The 23,679-nt window shown below is 46.3% G+C and overlaps 1 protein-coding gene across 2 annotated transcripts in view; it reads right to left on the minus strand.

Annotated features, from left to right (window-relative positions):
* CCDC50 (coiled-coil domain containing 50) overlaps window positions 1-23,064 on the minus strand; it is a 79,000-nt gene extending 55,936 nt beyond the window's left edge. Inside the window, exon 1 of one of the 2 annotated variants that reach the window (XM_007502453.3) lies at window positions 22,323-23,064. In XM_007502453.3, coding sequence (XP_007502515.2) covers window positions 22,323-22,371 — 49 coding nt within the window. In that variant the 5' untranslated portion in view covers window positions 22,372-23,064. The remainder of the gene's footprint in view (window positions 1-22,322) is intronic. The other variant, XM_007502454.3, reaches the window with a different exon arrangement.
* Window positions 23,065-23,679: the final 615 nt, after the last annotated feature.

A 23,679-nucleotide genomic window follows, 5' to 3' on the forward strand; every position in this document is an offset into this window, starting at 1 on the left:
CACATTTGACATTCCAGGTTCTCTCTGCACGTACAGCCTCCCGTCCTTCCTGACTCAGTTCAGTCCCCTTGAAGAAGGACTGGGGCCCCTTCTAAGAGCTTCGGGGATTGCTGGGATCCCTGATCCAGGGCTGGAAGGGACCCTGAGGTTAGCTAGACCAACCTTCTTATTTTACAAATGAGAAAAGACACAGAGGCATTACAAGGCCACGGTCAAGGTCATATAGGAGAGCTAATCCTGAGCAGTAGAGCCAAGAGCAGAACTTGGCCCTCTGGCACAGAGTTCAGTGCTATCTTTACTGCCTACCAGGAGGATAAGGAAAAGAAAGAAAGAAAGAAAGAAAAACCTCTTTTCTTGGCTCAGTCCCAGAAAACAAGTTCTAATGCTTAAATCTCCTTCTAGCTTCCTTTTGCCTTCCCTGTGAGGCTGATGAGATTTTTCCAGTGATCTCAGGCTACAATAATTCAAGTCCACGGACAGAAAAATCAACAGGCTAGCTGTCTGAAGTTCTCAGATCTACTACAAAAGGCCTGTCGCCAGCTCTGCCACTGCCCTCTGCCTCCTGAAATTACAGTGCATTTACTTTGCAGTTACTTATAAATTCTCGAGTATTTATGCATACATGCTAGAGTTCCTGTCCAACGCCACTCCCTTTCCTGGACCCTTTCATGTGGATTATTGAGTGCAGGGCCTGCCTCTATTCCTGGTAGCATTTCTGCCACTCTCACCTAGCACGGTGTCTTGTGCATAGTAGGAGCTTAATAAATGTTTATCACACTTCTGTGTTCTATAGCATTATTTTCCTTCATATAATGGTTACCCACTTCTGGGAGCCTTCAAACTTGTTAATGCCATTCCTACAATTCAGCAGCTGAAATGAACACAATAGGCAGCACAGAATACAATAAATCATCCCCTTTGGGGGGCTCTAATACTCCTTGTACTGTACCCTAAGATACCAGAGTTTCTTGGCAGACAGCCAAGCAGATTGCTTCACTGGTTTTCATATAGTTCGTCCCCTGAAGAGGTATGATATTAATGAACAAGTTTCAACACTAAATTCAAATATATTTCTACTAATGGAGCAGATAATAGGCAAAGCTTCTATGTTTAATCTTGAGACACAATTTACATATTTGCAAAAGAGATTTGTTTCTCTAGATTATATTTTACTTATGAAATTAAAATCAGCTCCAGTTCTGAGTGGCCAGTGGCTATATAGGAAGTAACAGTACCAGGGAAGTTTTGTTGTAATCATTCGGTTGCCTCAGACACATCATGACCCTGTCTGGGATTTTCCTGGCAAAAATACTGGATTGGTTTGCCATTTCTTTCTCTAGGTCATTTTGCAGATGAGAAAACTGAGGCAAAAAGAGTTAAGTGATTTACCTAAGGTTATACAACTAGTAAGCATATGAGACTAGATTGAACTCAGGATGATGAATCTTTTGGACTCCAGGCCTGGTACTTTTTCCATCTATTTTTTTTTAATCAATTTATCAGCATGCTGCCAGAATACTTTCCACAAGGAATTCTTGGTGAATCATTTCTGCATACTTTTATCAGTCTGCTTTTATCAGTTATTCTTATTCTCATTAACAATAATGATTTTGATGCTCATTTGACAGGCAAAAGGCAGCATTACTTACATTTCTCTGGTTGTGACTGAAGTCGAACATTTATAAGGAGAGATGGTATTTTATGCATGTATGCATATATACATGCATGCACATGTATTTATATACACATATATACATGCATATAGTCAAGTCATGAACAATTGAGGAATGGTGGAATAAATTGGGGGAGAGATGGACCCAACTAGTGTGCAATTAGTATGAGTAATGAATCTCTTAAAATGTTTGCCATAGTTTATATAGCTCCAAATAGCGTGAATTTGAACACATGGCCACTTCACATTGAACCATGGGATTTTTAATTAATTAAATTATTTATTATTTTAAATATTTATCTAAAAATTAATCAGTTAATTTTGCACATTAGTTGGACTTTATTATCTATATTTTTAAGAAATTAAGAATCCAATAACATTCAGACTGAGACACAGATTTGACTGGATCTTGCAGTCATTCCCTTGGTTTCCAAGCCTTCTTCTCTGATGCAATTCTTGTCATTGTTCTTTCTTTTTTTAATCCTTTTCTTCCCTCTTAGAATAAATACTGTTCATTGGTTTAAAGCAGAAGAGTGGTAAGGGCTGGGCAATGGGGATTAAGTGACTTGCCCAGGGTCACACAGCAAGAAAATGTCTGAGGTCACATTTGAACCCAGGACCTCCCATCTCTAGGCCTGGCTCTCAATTCACTGAGCCACCCAGCTGCCTCCCTTCCAGAGATGTTCTGCAGAATGTCTGCCCAGAATGCAGCAGGACTTTTTCTAGGTTTTTCTGGGATTTCATGAATAGTTACTACCAGCAGAACCCTCAGGCTAGCCATCTGTTTTCCTTTGTTCTTGCTTATAACCTAAGAAGCTTTTTTCCATTTCCTGGAAGAGGGAGACTCTCTGCCACTTGTTAGGCATGGACCACCACAAGAAATATGCTGCAGCCCCCTCGAACCACCCATCACACTCGACATCTTCCTGTGAGTCACCCATACTTTTGGGTATTCAAAGATGAAGGTGTTCCTGATAAACAACAAACTTCAGGATCATGGAGAGAACATTCACACTTCCGTGACAAGGGAGCACCTTGGAAGAAGAGCTTAAAGGCAAGGCAGACTCCTGGCAAACTTAATGAACTCCCCTACTCCCCTCTCCAATCTCTGTGCTCGACACAAGATGCATCATTGTTGCTGCTCTCTCTGATAGATGCCCTACTGAACTCACTGAACTTCCCAGCCCACTGCATCGGATGCGTTTGAATAAGGGCCATTTCTCATCTCTTTCTTTTTTCCTACATAAGCTCAAGTAATATAAAGGAAATTAAAAGCAACCGAAAAGGGGGGAGACTACTGGCAAATGAATGGGAAAGATGATACCTACAACTAGGACTATTTCAAAAATCTGGGATCTGGTCACCTTGTGGCACTCCCTGTGGGAGAACTTTCTCCCCAGAAGTGGCAATAATCCCTCAATTGAAAGATAAATAATTATTTCATTTAAATAATTGAAAAATAAACCCCTCAAATGATAAACCCAGGGCAACTGTGAAGCTGAGGTGAAGTGACTTTCTCAGGATTATACGGACGAATTAAAACCCAGATTTTCCTGTGCTGGAGCCCAGGATCCTTTAAATAATGCCATGTTGTCCCTACTAACTTCAATTCTACAAAACAGAAGGGGATATTGATAAATAAACAATCACAAAGTTTTGGGGGACTCAGAGGAGGTGACCAACTGTGTCCAGAGCATTATATTTATTTTATTATATATATATACACATATTTATCTATATAAATGTATGTATTCATATATATTTTCATATACATATATATGTATTCAGGGGGCAGCTAAGTGACTAAATGAATTGAGAACCAGTTGTAGAGAAAGGAGGTCCTGGGTTCAAATCTAACATCAAATACTTCCTGGCTGTGTGACCCTGGACAAGTCTGTTAACCCCCCTTGCCTGGCCCTAACCACTCTTTGGCCTCGTAGCCAGTACACAGTATTAATTCTAAGACAGAATGTAAGTGTTTTAATTTTTAAAAAAGAAAAAGAATTGTTTTTTTTTTTTGCTGAGGTTTCTAGTTAAATTTGTTCTAAATCATTTATCTAAAAAGAGAAGGAAAAGGGAGTCGAGTTCCATCTGGGATCCACATTTTGTTTTTCCTTTTAACAAGTGAGACATTTCATTCCAAACGCTGGGAGTTTGCTTAGATGTGAACTTTGTCCTGCTCCCTGCAATGCTGGAAGCCCCCATGGGCCAGCTGGTGGAAGTCACAAGCTCTTGAGCTCAGCCAGAGGCCCAAGCGGGAAGACAGGGGCCCCTCAAAGTCTAACAGCCAGCAGGAGAGGGGACTCAGCTACCACTTTCGCTTTCTCAGGACTGTTTATGTTAGAACAAAAGTTCATGAATTGTGTGAACTGATTCAGGCCAAAATTCCTTTCCAAGCCCAACATGGGAAAGTGGTCCTGCACTCCCTCACACACACACACACAGAGGAGGCCCTGACAAAGGAGCCCCGCACAGGATCTCCTTTATTCAGAACACAGAAATTCCCTTTAATGAACCCTCTTTTCAAGGCTCCAACCCCCTTGACCACAGAACCGGGAGTCAGGAGATCCAGATGCCACCATCTGCTGTGACCTCAGAGGAGCTAGGTGGCCCTCTCCCACTCCCAAAGCTGAATGAACACTCCCAGATGGTCTCAGTTTCTTCATTCGGTAAAATAGTCATTGAGCAAGGAGGGTGTTAAACTGACTGTGTCCAGTGCCTGACTCCCAAATCAGGAAGTACACAGTTGGCCAGCAAGGATTTTCTGAAAATGGAAGTTAAGGGAATGCAAATAAAAGGAGGAAACTGGTCCCTGCCCTAGTCCTGAATGCTGATATGCAGATGGAGGCAGCTGGAAGGAGGGAGGAGGAGGGAGAGAGGCACAACAATCCAGCTGGGCACTAGGGACAGAACTGAGTGCTAGAGGCAGAACAACTGGGGACTAGAATAGCTCAGCCTGGAACGGAAGGAGGGCCTCCTCCCCAACTCCTGCCCTCGTCTAGAGAATTTCATCATACACAACCTCTCGGTTCCTCAACTAATTCTCCTCCATCCCACCTCAGGTACCCAGAGATGGCCATGCCCTTGGTCTTGCCCTCACCCACAAATACAGAACTTCCATGTTCAGGAACCCTGAAATTCCTAGAGGTGATCACAACCATTGCCACTCCACCTCTCCTCTGCTTTGCATCCCCAAACTCTGTTCTTCAAACACATAATGACCTCCAATCGCCACAATTCCTTTACTCTTTCCCAGGCAGGGCATTACCCTGAACTCAAGCTCAGTCTCCTATTGCCAACTTGACCACCTGGTGAACCACTTCCTCTCTACACTATCTTCTTTTTCCCCAGAGCTCCTTCACTCCCTTATCTTATCAGAACTCTTTCCATGTCAAGCCTGGAGGAGTAGAACTCCTCCTTTTCTTTGTTCCTGTTCACAGGTCACTAAAAGAAGCTGAAGAAAATCGCAAAACCATGCCAAAGGGTTCATTTCATATTTACGTGGCCTAATCTCAGTTGGGCCCTCACCGCAGCAAGATATCCTTTCATCCCTAAATGGCATTATCCTTCTCACAATGGAAGCCTTTCAAAACTTCCTCAAAACTCCTATAGCTCATCCTCACCACCATCTTTTCTTAGTTTAGAACCTTGCCTTATATTACACACACACACACACACACACACACACACAATTAGTTTTCATTTCAGATGACACTGGACAGGGGTCTGGAGGATGTGGAGACAGGGTAGAAGTCTCTGGATCTTCCATCTCACCAGCAAGAATAGAATTGGCAACTGCTATTTCACCAAAGTGTTATGAGCAGTGAGAGGCATTTTGGAAGCAAGGAAAGAAGTAAGGATTTATTAAGCATCTGCCATGGGCAAGGGACCATGCAAAGAGCTTTACAATTTGGTCCTCACAACAACCCTGGGAGGTAAGTGCTATTAGTATCCCCATTTTGCAGTTGATGAAACTGAAATAATTAAGTGACTTGCCCAGTGGTCATGGGGCAGATAAGTGGCACTGTGGAAAAAACACCAAGTCTGAAGTCATGAAGACCTGAGTTCAAATCCACACTCAGATAATTACTAGCTGCCTGACCTTGGGCAAGTCACTTTATTCTGTTTGCAATGAGCTGTAAAGGAAATGACAGACCACTTCAATACCTTAGCCAAGAAAACCTCAAACAGGGTCACAGAGCTTCATACTGGACAGAAAAACAATTGAATGACAAGTAGTGGTTAAATGACTTGCCCAGGGTCATAGAGTTAATAAAGGGGGTCAACTTTATCATCTTGCTGCATGGAATAGACTTCAGATTCAGAAAGACAGAGTTCAAGCTTTGCTTCTAATTTACCCTGGGGGAAGCAGACTAGGAAAGAACCTGGTATTTGCAGGATTAGATTAGGCTTGTTTGGTCCCTGGGGGCAGAACTGGAAATAAAGAGGAAAAGGAATTTTAGGCTTAAATGATAGTGAAGTACAAAGGGTAGAGCTAGAGAGAGAATCAAATTATCTGGGCTCAAAGCTAAAGGAGGCATTAAAAGATTGGTGAGCCCCTCAGACCCTCAACCTCTACATCTAGAAATAAAATAATACTTGTACTACAAAGGATTCCTGTAAAGAAGTCTCTCTGCAAACCTTAAACCCCAGGAAACTATTAGAACTGTTGTTACATTGATAAAAGAACTAATATCACAACATTATATGTTATAGTATTACTCTATATAAATTATATTGTTGAGAGGTAGTATTGTATAGTGGATAGGGAGTTTGCCTCCAAGTCAGGGTGACAAGTTCAAATCCTCCCTCTGGCATACTATGGCTGTATAACATGGGCAAGTCACTGAACTGCTCAGAGTTGAAGGTTATTTCAGGGAGGTGGCCATGGATCCCTTTGTTGTCTATCTAGGAGAGACTAGGGACCCTTCTTAGAATCATGCTTTTCCTTTTTTTTTAATGCAACAAAAAACAACAAAAACCACAGAATTGCAAAGGCCCCTGGTCCCCCAGGATCCCTCTGCACCTGCTCAGCAGCCCAAATGCAGACATTCCCTATAATCTCCCTGACATTTCATTGCTCTTCCTACTTGGACTTTCCCTTACAAAAAGGCACCACCACCAATTCATGTTCCTTTTTTCCACATGCTGAATGGTAGGGATCTGCTTTCCCCCAGCTGGAGAAGAGCTTTCATTAACGAGGATTCTTCCACTTGTCTCTCATCCATCCTGATGTTTTAGGGGGAAATAAAAACAAAACCAAAATAACTTGGAAGCTTCCCTTCTCAAGAAGTTCTTTGCACAAACGCCCCAGGGCCAGAGTAAGCAGCATCATGCTCATCAAATTAGCAGTCTAGCCCTTGGTCAGTCAGGTCTGGGCCTGCTGCAGCTTTTTGAAAGGGGTTCCTAGGAATGGCTGCCAGTCCCACACCTGCAGCACTGCCAGGGGAAGGCCAGTGTCCAAATGTCCCAGAAGCATCCTGGGCCCCCTGGCCCCACACTGGGGATTTCTCTGATGAGTCCTTGAGCTCCACTAGCCTGACCACTATTCTCTGGCACCAATTCAGCCTTACAATCAGTCCTGGAAGTTCACCTGGGCTCTCCTGGAGTTTCCCCAGAGAGGAAGTAAAAATGCATTCGGAGCATCTTATCTCTGAATAGAGGAAGGAGCTGCCCAGACACTTTTCCACTCTGAAGGATTCACTTTCACCATGTAAAAGTACGGTTTGCAGAAGCAAATATAACATCCACACAGGTGTTTCCCGTCTGGGCTCAGAAACCCCTCTCTCTGTCTCTGCCTCTGTCTGTCTGCCTGTCTGCCTGTCTGTCTGCCTGCCTCTCCCCCCGCACCCCCCCCCATACTATTGCTCATATTTGTGTCAGCGATGGTCTCAGTTCCATGGCATGCTCTGGGCAGAGAAACATAGATATTCAAGGTCACACCCTGAATTCCTGCTGCCAGGAAAGATTCAATATCACCCTAATTCCACAAAGGAGAAGGGAGCAGAGCAGACAGAAGAATCTTCTTCCCAGTGTTCTTTACCAGAGTTATAATTCCTCCATCAGCATCTCTGCTTATACTTTACTGCTATGGAAAAAAAATAAAATAAAAAATCCCAGTGCCTTAGCTTGGCATTCAAGGCCCTCACAACTAAATGTCAACTTGTACCCCTTCTGGTGGTCAATTCCACCTATCCATCAAAGTCTAGTTCACAGGCTATTTTCCCCAGGAAGCTTTCCCTGTCTAGCTCCAGGCACAAAAGATCTTTTCTTTCACCAGACTCAGGAGACAGTGGAGATCTTCCATGCTTCCATTCTAAATAGGCATTATTTTGTACAGAACATAGCAAATCATTTGTCTTGTGGAGATAAGAGAGCAGAGCCCAGGCCTCCTTTGCTCTGAATCTATTGTGGTCTAACACCATGCTTTACCATAATGCATGGTTCATGTTGTGTGTGTGTGTGTGTGTGTGTGTGTGTGTGTGTGTGTGTGTGTGTAATGTGTAATGAGCTACTTTACAAGCTAACATGTCTGGAAGAAAAGATCAGCAAGCTACAACTTTCTTTGGATCTCGCTCGCCCTCTCTGTGCCTGCCTTTGGTTCTGAGTCTCTGGTTTCTCTTCTGTTCCACTGACCCATTTTCCGATTTTACGTTTTTTCATTCAGTACCAGAAAGTTGTAATGATCTCCGATGTGGAAGGAGCCTTAGCAGCAGCTTAACCCCATCCATGCTAGAACCCACATGCCAAGTGGTCACGTGTCCCTGCTTGAGAGGGAAGCTACCCCACCGCCTGCCATCTCTGCTTCAAGACAGCTATGGGTGGGAGAATTTTTTACTGAAATCAAGGCTAAATCTGCCCTGCTCCAGAACTGCAACCATTCCTCCTGGTTCTGCCCTCTGGAGCCCAGAAGAACAAGACTAACCCATCTTCCACACATCAGTAGCTCCAACACTACAAAACAAGGCTTCCTCTCCCCCTCTTCCTCCCATAACCTCTCTTTTGCAGGCTAAACATCTCCACCTCCTTCAACTGGTACCACAAGGCACCTGGGCCTACCACAAAACTGCAGAGTGTACCCAGACCAGATTCAAGTGCAATTGGAAGTGTTTAACAAAACAAATGCGAACTAGAATGCAACATAATGGCCTTCCAGGTTTTCTCGGTCAATACAGAGAGATAAGAATCCATTGCTCCATGAGTTTAGCAACACTTTCAACATCTAAGAAATGGTAACTATGTTATGGGATAAGAGGCACAGAGTAGCACCTCCAGGAAATAGAAGTCTCCCCACCAGAGAAAAGAATACTACATGTATCCTTCTGTGTTTTACTAAGAATCTCAATTTAAATAAGATACTGTTAAAAGCCCCTGAAACAGTGTCAAGAACCTTGGTACTGGCTGGGAAGCTAGCAAGTCAGCTTCGCTAATGAATGAATGTCCAATATGCATTTATTAAGCACCGTCTAGATACCAACTACTGGGCTAGCTGATGGGGCTATAAAGAGAAAAAGAAGATAGTTCTTGCCCTTGAGGAGTTCAGAGCCTGGGGAATGGGGAAGGAGGGAAGGGTTAACTCTTCCTGGGAGATCCTTCCAAGGTGCTTGAGAACAGCAATGTTTCTCATGGGGCTGTCCTGAAGAAAGCCCATGTAAACTATATGCATGCAATTGTTTTAATAAGCTTGTCATTATTGGGAAATGGTCAAGCTAGTGCTTACCCTAATTGCCCCACCCCACCCCCATGCTCCCTTTAGTTCTGAAAAAGACACAGGAGACTTCTTTTCAACAACAAGGATGACAACCACTAGTACTTATATGGGACTTTAAGGTGTGCAAAATTCTACATAAATCTTGTCTCAATTTATCACCACAACAACTTGGGAGGTATGAACTTTTATCATCCCCATTTCACAAATAAAGAAACTGAGTTGGGGAAAATTCCCCAAGGACGCATAGCTAGGAAGTTTGTGAAGTTGTATTTGAATTTGGGTCTCCTTGACTTCAAGTTCGTTGGTCTAGAAGGTGACCCACCTAGCCATCAGTACAGTTGACTATTGACAGAGGACCAAAACATCTCCACAGAGGATGGAGAAATCAAATAAGCAAACAATCTGTCCTCCCTGCCTGCTTTGGAAAGGTATCAGTTCTAGGGTCTAATGATTAAGTCATGGGATCTGAGAATTAGAAAGAGTCTCTAATGGCTGAACTTGTTTTCATAAGAACCTGAGTTCAAAACCTGCTGATAATCTTAACTGCTTGACCTGATTATTTCGATTCTTAGAGCTTCAATTGTTACATTTATATATGCTGATGATAATGAAAACATTTATATAGCACTTTAAAGCTTGCAGACAATTTAATGCCAATTAGAGCCTTTTGGGTTTGTTGTGAGCAGCAAATGAGATGCCTTGCAAATATTAGATCACTATATAGAAGGGACCCATCATTATCCTTCATGCAAATATGCCCTCTGAACACCTAGAGAAAAGGGAAAAACCTAGTTGTGTCTCTCATCTTAAGATTCTAACCTTCCAGGCTTGGCCTTTGTCTAGTTCCTCCACCATCTTCCCCAACAAAAGGGAATACTTCCAGTTCCTACCTAGGGAAGCCCCTCAACAGTTTTGTAGGCAACACAAGCTAGTGGCTGCTAAACCAGGAACAAACAGACATCCCCTGGTGCTACCCTTTGAAATGAAAATGATGAAGATGACAATGGAGACATCAGCTCCATTTGGTTGCCTTGGGCTGGAAGAAGGCATGGCTCTGGGTGTCTTTCTCACTCTGCTCACACCCATCTGTTCAGCAGCTGTTTCTCACATTTCGTGGGAGCCCACATGCTCAGAGCAAGAAAAAGAAAGCCCTGTTGACTAGGCTTGTTAAGAGGGATGGATTTTTGGGGGTGGGGGGTAGAGGTGGAGGACTAGTGGTCGGCAAGGGAGTGATGACGTTAAAATGGAGAAAGAAAGAAAGCAAAAAGAGAGATCAGTGTAACATTTAAAAATCTCTAGAAGTACAGAAGGGACTTCCAATGGACTGTCAGGGGGTGATATTACTATGATAAACTGATATAGCCTTTCTGAAAAACAAATGCAATCTTTTTTTTTTTTTGTACTCTTCACAAATGGAAAAAAAATGTGGGGGGGGTTTTGTTCATTAACTTCATGACTGGAAAAGAATAAAAATGAGAAATATAAAGAATCCAAGTGGGGTATCCCCAGCTCTGGTGGCATTAGGAAGCTCCTGACATTCCAGCCCTCCTGGGCAAAAGAATGAGATTGAATGGATAATTGACCAGCAAGGAGAAACCAATCCTGGGAAGTGTAGTGTGCCCTTAGGGTAACACTAAGGCAACTCAAAATGGTGGTTGGGACAGGGGGCAGAAGAGCCTCAAAACCAGGACAGAGTCAAGCCGCCTAGAGCAGCTTACAACAGCATGCCCAGATTCCTGGTGCCCCTGGTGGGTCACAATTGAACCTGAGGGAACAGTAAGTGATGAGCTGAAAGACAAGGCCAACAGCCAATAATTGTATGCACAGCTGGGGTGGGATGACCATACACAGGATAGGCTCAGTGGAGCAAAGAGGCTCATTTGTGAGACAATGGGATCAGAGCTGGTCCCCAGTAATCTGAAGTCAGGAGTGGGGACAGAGGTCTGTGGGAATAGAAGGCAGAAAAGACAAACTGAACCCAGGTGCATGGTAATAGAGCCAGTCAAGTAGCCAATAATAAACATTATTACATGCCTAGGACATGCCACACTCTGCAGCAAGTGCTGTAGGGACTTGGGGGAAAGGTTTGGCATGGAGTGGAGTTCAACTCTAACCTTTTCATTCAACTGAGCAATTAATGATTTAAGAAGGCCCATGCTGAGTCCTGAGAATCCAAATACAAACACCTCATTCCCTGCCCTCAAGCAGCTGACATTCCATTGGCCCTTTCCAGGTAGAGCAGCACTGTCAGTAAAATGCTTCATCCTGCAGCAATGGCTCAGTAAATCGGAGTGATTTACAAAGTTCAAAGGGAGAAACACAGACCAATTCTGTCCACCATAGTAAAGTTTAATACTTGCTGACATAAAACCCAACTGCCTGGGAAAAGTCCAGAGTGAGAGTTGATACCCCTGTCTGTTCTTCTTTATATATTGAAATGCTCGAGTTTGCTGATGATTGTTAAATTCATAATCAAAATGAAGCAAAAAAAAAATCTTTCTAGAATATTGGCTCTGTGTCACTTCCCTGGAGCCATCTGGATTGGCAATCAAGAAATGAGGATTCCCATCCTGGTTCTGAAACTCTGTAACCACTGGGAAGGACCTTCTCTGGGCTGCAACTTCCTCATTCATAGAATGAAAGGGTACTCGACTGAATGATCCCCACCCCCCCCCCCAAATCTTAGGCTCTTCACACCAAGAGTAAAGACACTGGAGAACATGGGGCAATCTTGCCTTGTGACTTTTCTTCACACTTTTGTGAATCACTGAATTCTGGAGCAAAAGGTAGGGGACACTAAAGAAGGTTCCCATCACATGTGGCTGGCAAGAGCTGTGTGGTCTGGAATCACTGGCTTAGGTTGGCACCAGGGATCCTGATAAAGGGGTACCAGGAAAATGCAGCGACCTTTCACCAACTGAATCACTTGACTTTATGTGGAAATTAAATTTCAAAGTAATTTGGAATTAATTTGGAAAGTAAATTTTTAGAAAGTAAAAGAAATCCAAGGATTAAACAAAACAAGCCCCTGAGCTGGCAATAGATGGTCCAAAATGTTTGCAGTAAGTCCATGTACTACCCATTATCAGCATAGTTCTTTGTCAGTGTTTATTTGTTCTTACTCAATTCACAATTGCATGTTTTCCTTCTTAGAATGCTCATCTAGTTATTAGTTCTTTCTGAAGATGTGACTTCCACATTTACTAGCCAACCCTAACTTCTCTGGTGCTGCAATTAAAACCATTTGCTCCCCATCTTTATCTGGATGTCCAGCTACCATCTCTAATTCATCATGTCCAAAGCAGAACTCACAATCATGTCTCTTAAACTTGTTCTTCCCAGAAAATCCCCAATGCCACGTGAGGGCCCCCACCCCCTTCCCAGTGACACAGGCTCACAAAGTCCAAAAGAGGCCTGATGTTTCCTTCTCCCATCCCAGGACTCTTCTACAGTTCACTGACCACCACCTCATCTCTCAAGCCTGGCCCTTCCCTCCACTCACTTGGGCATCACCTCATTCCAGACCTTCATTCCCTCTCCTGATATCTTTCGTAACCACCTAATGGCTCTGTTCCTCGTCTATGCTCTCTAACTCCACCTCTATGCACTTAATAAAATATTCTTCAGAAGGAACTGGACAAACCACTCACTCCTTTGTTTTCATAAACTCCTTGGCCTGGCATTTCAAGGCCTCTGCAATCTTGCCCCCACCTATTCTTCCATTCTTATTTCAAAATACTAAAAATCCTGGAGGTGGAATTCCTTGATTTATATCTTGGTTCTAACCATCTTTGTGACCTCAGATAAACTGATTCACAGCTCTGGGCCTCAGTTTCCCAACCTGTTAAATAAAGGAGCATACTCAATGCTGACTTAATTCTCTTTCCTTCTCTGAATTCTCTAACACTTTCTTGTACTTCATGTTTCAGTCAAACATGAGAATTATACCTTCCCCAAACTTGACCCTGCCATGTCTCTCCTTCCTCTCTGCCTCAGAGATTTTATCTGGGCTGCCCTGCAGCTATAGAGTGCCTTTCTTCCTCACCTGTCCCTTTCATAATCTTTATCTCATCTCAAGACTTTGGCAAGGGTTCATCTCTCCCAAAGACATCTTCCCCAGTGACCCCAGGTACCACGGTTTTGTCCTACCCCAACTGGATTGAATGATGTGTGACCATGTTCTGCTTACCCTCCTCTGAAATGCAAGCTCTGAGAGGTTAGGGCCTCTTGACAACTCCATCTTTGTGACCCTACATCCTAGTACACTGCCTGGCATATAGTAGGTGCTATAGAAATGCTCATTTCCTCTCTCTTTGTATCCCCAGTTCTTATCACAGTGCCTGGAATGTAAAAGACATTGGACTGCTTGTTTAATCAAGATGAAGAAGCTTCTGGGTCCCTAAAAAACCTCATCTATGGGGGCAGCTAGATGGCTCAGTGGGTTGAGAACCATGCCGAGATTGGAGGTCCTGGTTTCTAAAGCCTCAGATACTCAGACCCTTCTTAGCTGTGTGATCCTGGACAAGTCACTTAACCCCTAACTTAACCTAGCCCTTACTGTTCTTCTGCCTAGGAACAAATACATAAAATTGATTTTTAAGACAGAAGGTAAGGAGAGAGAAAGAGAGAGAGAGAGAGAGAGAGAGAGAGAGAGAGATAAACAAAGAAAGAAAAGAAAAAAAAGATTATCTGAAGGGAAAGAAGTTATTAGAAATACTGGAGGGGGTGAAGATAGATGGCTCAGTGGATTGAGAACCAGGCCTAGAAACAGGAGGTGCTAGATTTGAATCTGGCCTCAGAGACTTTCTAGCTTGGGACCCTGGAAAAGTTATTTCACTTAGCCCTTACCACTCTTCTGCCTTGGAACCAATACACAGTATTGATTCTAAGGCTTTAAAAAAGAAATACTGGAAGGCATTCACAGTGACATCAGTTAAGGAGGGATTTGAGGTCCCTTCACATTTACAGTCCTAAGGGAATCGCTGGTTCCTCTATTGGTCTACCCTAGCATGGCCAGGGCTATGTGCCCTAAATGGGCATGAGACACTTTTTAACTTGCCAGCACCAAGAAGCAGCATAAATGAGCTCCTATTTTTATGAAGCACGTGGGGAGATCTGCACAGTCTTGAAGTTCAGCATCCCACTACCTTCTATAATCCATGATGAGGTCACTGAACAAATATGGAATCCTGTGCATGTGTGAAATCTTGGGAGAGGTTGCCAAGACGATGAAATCCTGGCCTTCATGCTCTTTTGATTTCTCTCCAACACTGTTCCTTCCAAATAACTTCCTTAAAAGCTAAGAGGTCTTTGATAGCACCCTTTCATTCTCTTCTTAATAGGGTCTATTCTCCATAATTACTTTTACAAGTGGAGAAACTGAGTTAGGAGTATGACTTAGTACATACATCACAGCTGTCAGCTGCTCAGACAAAAATAAACCCTCCCTACACCAAGTACTCCCCCAAAATCATGGACACCTTCTATATTTAATTACCTAGGCTTTAGAGTTAAGTGCTATTTTAATGCTACAGAAAATGTAACAGAATGAATCACACTAATTTGTTCTACAAGGAAACTATAAATCAAAACCAAAAAATTAACTAACTCATTGGCATAATTGGGGCCCAAATCCAGAGCCTCCAAATATGTTCCTAAGTGTCAATGCAGTAAGGGAGAACAATTAGAATGGTGTTTGCCATTTAAAAAGAAAAACTTTTAGGTCAGAAATCACAACACTCTGAGCATCTTTCACACTCAACAGAGAGACAACCAGGGCTTAAGGGGAAAGGGAATGAGGTCCGCATTAGGAAGACTTGAATGTCCTCTGCATAGTTAAAGCTGACCCAAAGGGCAAAGGACCAGCCATGAGCACAAGGTATGAGCAAGTCCCAATGTGATACCAACCAAGAACGTGGGACAGACTAGCATCAATGATGCCATCAGAGGTGGATATCTGGGAAAGAAGAGGAGCTAATCATGTGGCTAAATGTACCTCTGGCGGTATCCTTACTTCAAGAGAATTCAAGGACAGCCCCCAGCACATGGGGTAGATGGCAGCCTCCCTGAGGAGGAATTTGGGGAAGGCAAGAACAAGAATGGGCAGAGGGATAAAGGGATGCAAATTGGCTGCAATCTGTAGCACTGGAGGGAGTACCTCCACAAGTTATCCCATGGACCCAGAGTATCCCTCCTCTGTGGTATGTAGCCTCACTTGGGATGTGATCCACAATGTGAGCCTTAATTCAGGAGAAACTCAACAAATAAGAACAGGGGGCAACTGGGTAGCTCAGTGGATTGAGAGCCAGGCCTAGAGATGGGAGGTCCTGGGTTCAAATATGGCCTCAGACACTTCCCAGCTGTGTGACCCTGGGCAAGTCACTTGATCCCCATTGCCTAGCCCTTACCACTCTTCTGCCTTGAAGCCAATATACAGTATTGACTCCAAGATGGAAGGTAAGGGTTTAATTAAAAAAAAAGAGAGAGAGAGAGAGAACAACAGTTCACCCTTATAGCTCACTTTCAGGTGATTTCTATAACCTTGTGAAACAGGTGCTATTCTTACCCCCATTTTACAGATGGAGAAACTGAGACAGAGATTTTCAGTAATTTACTTGATATAACTTAATGAATAAATATCTGAAGGAGGATGGGACTTCTGGGCTCCAAGACTAACACTGGTCTCTACCCCATCCAGCTGCCTCTGTCTCCAGTCCCATAGTGGATCTGTAATAATAGTTAAAGGAACAATAATCACTGCTCTAATTTGATTTCATATTGTCACCTGCAATCTAGGCTTAGAAATCACGAATGTCTTTTGCTAATATGTTAACTGGGCATGAGGTTAATGCTGACCCAAAGGGGCCCTTACAATCCTCCTTCCTAGTGCCTCTGTACAAGCCTGGGATGTACTCGCTCCTCACCTCCTCCAACTAGATCCTTGATTCCTCTGAGTACAGCTCAGATGTCACCACATCCTTCATGGTGCCTTCCAGTTATGTGCAGCCATTAGCACTGCTCTAATGACCACTCTCTAGACATTCATAGATTCACATGAATGTTTATTTCAAACTTTAAAGGCCATCTCTTATCCTACTTCTTTTTACAGATTAGGAAAAAAGGCTCAGATTGGTGAGGGGACTTACCCAAGGTCACACAGGAAGATCTGGGATTTGAATCCAGGTCCTCTGCCTCCTCCTGTGGTCCCCTTCCCCATGGCATCACACAATCTACTATCCCTGTATAGATATTCTGCAATTATTGATTTCCATGTAGAATGTAAGCTCTTTGAGAATGGGAAGGTTCCCGCACCCCTCATCCCCAGACCCCAGCACAGGATCTTATGAAAAGGAGGTGATAACCATATGTTGATGCATAAGCTCACAGACTGAGAACTAGAAAGACCTTCAGAGGTGATCTAGTCCAACTCCTTCATTAAAATAGTTTATTTATTTATTTAATTAATTTATTTCCAATTAACTCTAAAAAGGTTTTAACAATTGACAAATCCCCTGGGACAGAAAATGCCCCCCCAATAGCTATAGAAACTAAAAGCACCCACCCCACCCCCATAATGCTGGAACTATAGAACAAAGAACTGTGGCAGCACCTATTGCACAGGTCCAAGATGAATGAGTGGTCTGACCATACACTGCCTGTACTTTGCTAGGAAATTTGCAATCCTAAGAACCATCTTCCCTGCCCACAGAAACAACCAGTGAAATGAATCCAAATTGCCTTGTTCCATACACCTCCTTCCTTCCCCAAACCTAAAAGATCCTCTATTTCCCTCAACTTTGACAGGACTCTGCAGTCATCTATTGGCATCAGCCTGCCCCCCCCCCCATTTCTCCAATCTTCCTGGTGTTGGGCCCCTTTACTGCTCCAAATAAGCCTTCCTCTATCACCCTTCTCTGTCTCATGGTTCTCTTGAGTCAAACCCTCATCTGACAACAATCTTTTTTTTTTTTTAAATTTTGGCTTCCAAATTGTCTCCCACTTTCCCATCCTACATCCTTTCTTGAGAAAGTTGTCAGAGACCATGTGTGGGGAAAAACTTATGACCAGGAACAAGATAAGGGTTTCTGAGAATCTGAACAAGTTACCACCTGGAAACTGGCGTCGTTAGACCAACGGCCACAAACCATAAAAATTTCTTCACATTCCCTCCTGTTACAACCCGTCCTTAATCACCACCCCTCCCGCTACCTTAAGTGTATATATTCTTGCCATGCGCCTGCAATAAACGAGCCTTGACACTATTAGACTGACTCTGTCTTTCTTGCGTGCTTGGTCTCCCCTCTCTCCCCCATGGTCTTTTAGGTGGCTGCTTCACGGACCCCACAGTTGTATCCGGCTGGACCCGGATATCTGGCGCCCAACGTGGGGCTCGAACGCCTTAACGTTAGACAGAGCAGGAAATGTTCTGAAATGCCGAAGGAACCACTGGGCTAAAAGCCAGCCCTCATATCGGTACCCTCAGCTGTCTTCTTAAGAAAACTTCTTCTTAAAGGGCTTTAATTTCATTATACATGTGAGGCCGTGCCAAACATTTCCACATTAGCCATGTTGCGAAAGAAATCACAAACAAACAAGATAAAGCAATAAAAAGAAAAGTAAACAGTGCTTCAGTTTCCACTCAAGAATTCCCCAGTTCTCCCTCTGAAATGGATGGGATTTTTCACCCTGGGTCCTTTGTTATTGTCTTGGGTCCTTGCCTTTATGAGAGGAGCTGAGCTTTTCACAGTTGGTCATCATCCTGTAATCTTGTTGTTGCTGTATACAATGTTCTCCTGGTTCTGCTCACTTCACTTTGTACGTGTTCCTAGAATTCTTCCCAGGTTTCTTTAGAACCCCTTATAGAACAATAGGACTCCATCCCCAATAGGTAACACAATTGATTCAGCCATGCCCCAACTGGTGGACATCCCCTCAGTTTCCAATTCTTTGCCACCACAAAAAAACCCAGCTAGAAATATTTTAGTCTGCTGTCTTTAGGATACAGACCTAGTAGTGGCCTTGCTGGGTCAAAGGGTATGCCATGTGTGATAGCCCTCTGGGCAAGCTCCAAATTGTTCTCAGAATGGCAGCCCCCTCATTTCACAAGAGGAAAATCAAAGTCCTAGAAGTCAAGGAACTTTCCCAAGGTATTTTGGGGTAGGAAATCCCCAAACTAATCCCAAATCCGGAAATCCAGCAAGCAAGTCCTCAAGCCTCCTACTCTGCCTCCTCCTGGGATGCCCCCCTGCCTTCACAGCAATGGTGATCGCCTAATGAGCCAACAAGTATGAAATGTGAAAAGAAAAAGAAAAATGACTGGATCTCTGTGCTCCAGGAACTTCCAGGGGGAGGGAAACTATCTACACGGAAAGCCTCAGCAGAACTAGATCCCAGGCTGCCCCAGGAGAGGGAAGGTTCCATTATCCCTTCAAGGAGAAGATCCAGGACTTCCTTAGGGGTGCTTGGAGTTTGAGAGCCAAGCCCAGGGCCCCAGGCAGGGAAAATCGAAAGTTGCTCATTCATTCCTTGTAAATAAGCACAGAACACAGGTCAGATAAACTCTGCCATGAACACCCCTATTAATAATAACTGTCAAAAAGCTGAAGACTTTTCATTCTGCCTAAAAGGTCCACTGAGGCAAGAACTAGGCCTAGATTGAGGAGAGAAAATGGAGGATCTCTTTTCTCTGTCCTCAGCCTCGGACTTCGACCTTTGCCACTGAGGGCACAGAACTGTGGCCCCTCTAAATCGAGGGGCCAGATGGGCAGAGTCCTTTCTATGAGACTGTCCCCACCCCCATCCTGGCCAGAATTGCCAGAGTAACCTACACAAGAGGAGCCACTATGTGCTAAAAAGGGCTCACAGGAGAATGGGGATGGGCACAGTGCACTGCCTCTCTTTAGCCTTTCCAGCTGCCTGCCCAGGAGAGGAATTGCTAAACATTCTTCCCAGCTAGGCTAGACCTTCTCCAGGCTGTTAGGACAGCCCCAGGGTGGCCTTCCCAGTGCAGGCTTCCCCAGGCCCTAGGCATCTCCTGTTCTTTGAATTAGGGCCAAAAGAAATGGTTAGGGAAGGGCAAGCCAGTTAAATTAAAGGTTATTCATGTAGGTCTTCAGAAGGACCCAGTGTGAATCCTGCACAAATCACAACCTCCCTATTAGCCTGCCCCTCCAAAGGCTATGGACTTTGGTTCTAGAGATCAACTACAGGGAATATGTATGAGAAATCCTGGGTTTTAAAAATCAGTTATGCAGGGGGCAGCTGGGTAGCTCAGTGGATTGAGAGCCAGGCCTAGAGACGGGAGGTCCTAGGTTCAAATCTGGCCTCAGACACTTCCCAGCTGTGTGACCCTGGGCAAGTCACTTGACCCCCATTGCCTAGCCCTTACCACTCTTCTGCCTTGGAGCCAATACACAGTATTGACTCCAAGACGGAAGGTAGGGGTTTTAAAAAAAAAAAAAAAATCAGTTATGCACCAGCAGCAGTTTTAGTAAATACCTTAAATACCTATATGGATCTGCCCTGCCAGTTTTCAAAGGAAATCAAAAGACCAGCATCATATTCCAAATCCCATTTAATAAAAAAGCACTTATTAAACACCTACTATGTACCAAGTCCTTCCTCCTCTCTCTCTCTCTCTCTCTCTCTCTCTCTCTCTCTCTCTCTCTCTCTCTCTCTCTCTCTCTCTCTCTCTCTCTCTCTCTCTCTCGCTCTTTTGATCTTTTTGTTTTTCTCTATGTGTTTTTCTCTAAGTATCAGTTTGGACCAACCATGTCCCCTTATGGAGCCTGATTTCTGTTTCTGTGAATTCTGGGGTGGACCTCTGAGAGGCCAGGTGGCAAAGTGGCTGGATCAGTGCATGGGCAGTCAGAAAGAACTGACCTCAATCCAGCCTCAGGCACATAGTACTTAGGTGACCCTGTGCAAGTCACATAAACTCAGGGAGTCTCAGTCTCCCCACCTTTAAGATGAGGGACTTGAACTCTGACCTCTAAAGTTCCCTTTAGCTCCCCATGGATGATTCCCTTCCCACTGTTCTGACTCCAAATAGAGCTCCATGACCTCTCATTCCTGCCATCAAATAACTTTCTTTCTCCTGGGGAACCTGAGACAGATAAGTACAAAATTCATATGCAATAAATCCTGTCTCTGACACATAATAGATGTGTGACCCTGTGTAAGTCACTGTAGTTCTCAATGTACTAGGTAACTTCCTAAAGGCGAAGATCACCTTCTAAAAAGGTGGTGACATATGGTTCCCTTGGAGTTCCCAGTACCAGGGCAATCAAAGGTCCAGTCTTTTAGCAGAAAGCACCAAGCAATTTAGGTGGTGCAGTGGACAGAGTGCCAAGCCTGGAGTTAGGAAGACTCATCTTTGCGAGTTCCAATCTAGTATCAGATGTATGAGCCCTGGACTCTGTTTACCTCAGTTTCCTCCTCTGCAAAATGAGCTGGGGAAGGGAATGGCAAACCACTCCAGGATTTTGGCCAAGGAAACCTCCAATAGGTCCAAGAAGAGTCAGACACAGCTGACACTCCTGAACAACCACAAAGCACCCCCCCCCCCCAATCAGGGAAGGCTTCTTGTAAGAGTACCTTTCAGGGGAGCCTGAGATTCTGGGAGAGGGAGAAGAAGCCCGAATAACTGCCCAGAAAGCTGGGCCAGAGTTGACGAGCTGGGCCCCGCCTGGGGTGAACCCTGGCACACACAGTGCCTGGAGGTGAGAGCCCCCACTTCATGGAAAGAGGGGAGCTGGGGAGCAAGTGAGCCCAACCAATGGCGAAAGGCTGGACCCTGAGCCCCAGGGCCAGGCAGGTCGCCCCGAGGGGTCAGGGAGGAGGGAGGAGGCCAGGAGGCTGGGCCCAGCTGGGCCGTGCAAAGGGGGAGTTTCCAAAGTCCGGCCGACCGCTTGGGAGCCCCAGGTGGGTTCAGTCGGGAACCCGGGCATTAGCAAGGCAGAGAGCAGAGCTCCCAAGCCGCCGCCGGCCCAGGGAGCCAAAGGTTCCCGCCCGTGGGGGCAGAAGCTCCCGTACCAGGCCCCAGGGAAGGGCTTCCTAAGGGCTGGCCCCTCCTCACAGGGGTCTCCCAAAGCTCGGGCCTCGGGAAAGCGCAGCTGCTCGGCTTCCGTGGCCCGCGGGAGAAGGCATGACCCCAGGGCCGACCAGCGGAGCCGAGGCTTTGTGCAGAAATGACAGAGCGAACAAAGGGGCCTCAGTTCCCCCCCGGCCCCGCCCCCTTCCCAAGACCCTCCGGTCCACCCAAACATCTGGCGCGAGTCCGTCGGGCTGGCTCTCCCCGGCTTCGCATCTGCACCCTTGGGGGAGGGGAGGAGGCAGCACTTCCCGGGCCCCTCACCCCCACTCCCAACCCCAACCCCCAGGTGCAGCCCGGCCCAGGGCAGTGCGTGAACTAGCAGGCTGGAGGCCAAGGTGGATTTCCCGCAGGCCAAAAGCAAGCAAGCCGGCCAGGGGGGCCCGGGGCCCGGCTCCGCTCCGCCCTTTCCTGGCCTGGGGGTCCTCACCGAATCCAGCTGGGCTGCACGCAGGAGGGGCCCCCAGGGGTGGGGAGAGGGACAAGCTCGGCTCTTCCGGCCAGGACGTCCCAAGTGTCAACTTTGGGAAAAGCCTCGAGCCCCAGCGAGGATCTCCCGGAGGCTCTGCCTCTGCGGTCAACCACCGGGCGGAGGGGGGACCCCAAAGGGCGAGGGAGACACTCAGTGCCAAGAGCTCCCGGCCCGCACGGCCCTGGGCAGGAAAGCAGGAGCCAGACTTCAAGTGAGTGATGGTGGGGAGCCCTGGGGACTCCGAGACTTCCTGCACCCCCGTCCCTGGCTGGAGAGAGGCAGGAGGTAGAAGACGGCGCCCCAGGGAGCCTCCCTGGGCCAGCACCCTGGGGCGCAGAGAAGGGAGAGGGGGGCCCTCCATCCCTGGGGGCTTTACCTTCTTTCACTCCAGGAAGCTTGGACTGGTCGATGCTGATTTCAGCCATGTTGGGAGCGCAGCCTCCTCTCCCCGGCTCCTGCTTCTGCCTTGGCCGGGGCTGTGCTCACGGCGGGGAGCCCAGAGGGCTGCCCAGCCCGGTTCGCGGCGGGAGGAGGAGGAACAGTCAGCTGGAGCTGGAGAGCAGCCCCGGCAGGGGATCGGGAACAAAAGCAGAAGGGAGGGCAGGCAGGAGCCCCCACCTTCTTCCTCCACCTCCTACTCCTACTCCAGGTCGGCCTCCTCGCTCCACTCGCCCGCCTCCTAGCACTAGCAAAGCCGCAGCCACCTGGACCACCTGCTCATCCTCTTCTCGGGCTCAGCTCCCCATTGACACCAAGTAGCAGCAGCCAGGAAATTGACACAAAGCGGCCGGTACGGCGAGAGAGAGGGGACAGAAAGGGCCAGAGGAGGCGGAGGCAGGGACAGCTGCAGGTTCTCGCCGCAGTCGCGGGTCTGGCTCGGAGGACGGCAGGAAAGGCTGCAGTCTCAGGCCGAGCCTCCCCTGCAGGCCCCTGGCTGTTACTGCACCCCAAGGCTGGAGCCGGCGGGAGAGTATCCCTGGGAGTGTGGCCAGGGCATGCCGGGCCGGGCTGGGGAAAGGGGGGGTGGGGCGACGACACCCCTCTGGCTAAGCAGTTCCTTCTCCCCTCCCAGAGCTCTCTCCTCCTCGTCTTTCTCTTCCTGAGTGGGACAGCCCCACACCCTGGTCCTGAGAGCAGAAGTGGTGCCACTGGCCTCCTGCAGGAAGGCCAGCCAAGGGGCTTCCTATTGCCTAGGAGACAGCAGGGGATCATCTCTATTAACCCCAGGCTGGGGAGGACCTAGCGTCCGAGCTGCAGGAGTGTATGGATGACTGGACAAGACACAAAACCTCTGTGGAGCTCAGTTTCCTCCTCTGTAGAATGGGAGCAGGGTGGAGCGTGGCCTGGGTGGTGCCTAGTCTTGAACCTCCTTCTAGGCCTCGGGCACTTGGGCGGTGGGATCCGTCTGCGGAAATCTTTGGAGCTTCCTCAGTCAACTTTTAAAATGCAGGAAGCTAAAATGCCTGGGACGGACCCTGACAGGCCCCAGGGTTCCGGCTCTACAGGTGTGTGGCTATGCAGGTGTATGGGGTGCAGGAACATGGGGGGGGGGGGGCTGCACAGCACCTGAAGTCATTTACCCCAGCTCTGTTCCTACTCAGCTGGCAGTGGGGAGACCAAAGGACAGAGGCTTGGGGAAGAGCTCTGTCTCTCCCGCTGGCAGATACTTGAGCCCTGCCATTTTGTGGGGAAAGGGAGAGGTCAGAGAGGATTAGGGACTTAGCCTATGTGAG

The sequence above is a fragment of the Monodelphis domestica genome, chromosome 8 (assembly GCF_027887165.1).
Source record: "Monodelphis domestica isolate mMonDom1 chromosome 8, mMonDom1.pri, whole genome shotgun sequence".
In the NCBI taxonomy this organism is placed as follows: Eukaryota; Metazoa; Chordata; class Mammalia; order Didelphimorphia; family Didelphidae; genus Monodelphis; species Monodelphis domestica.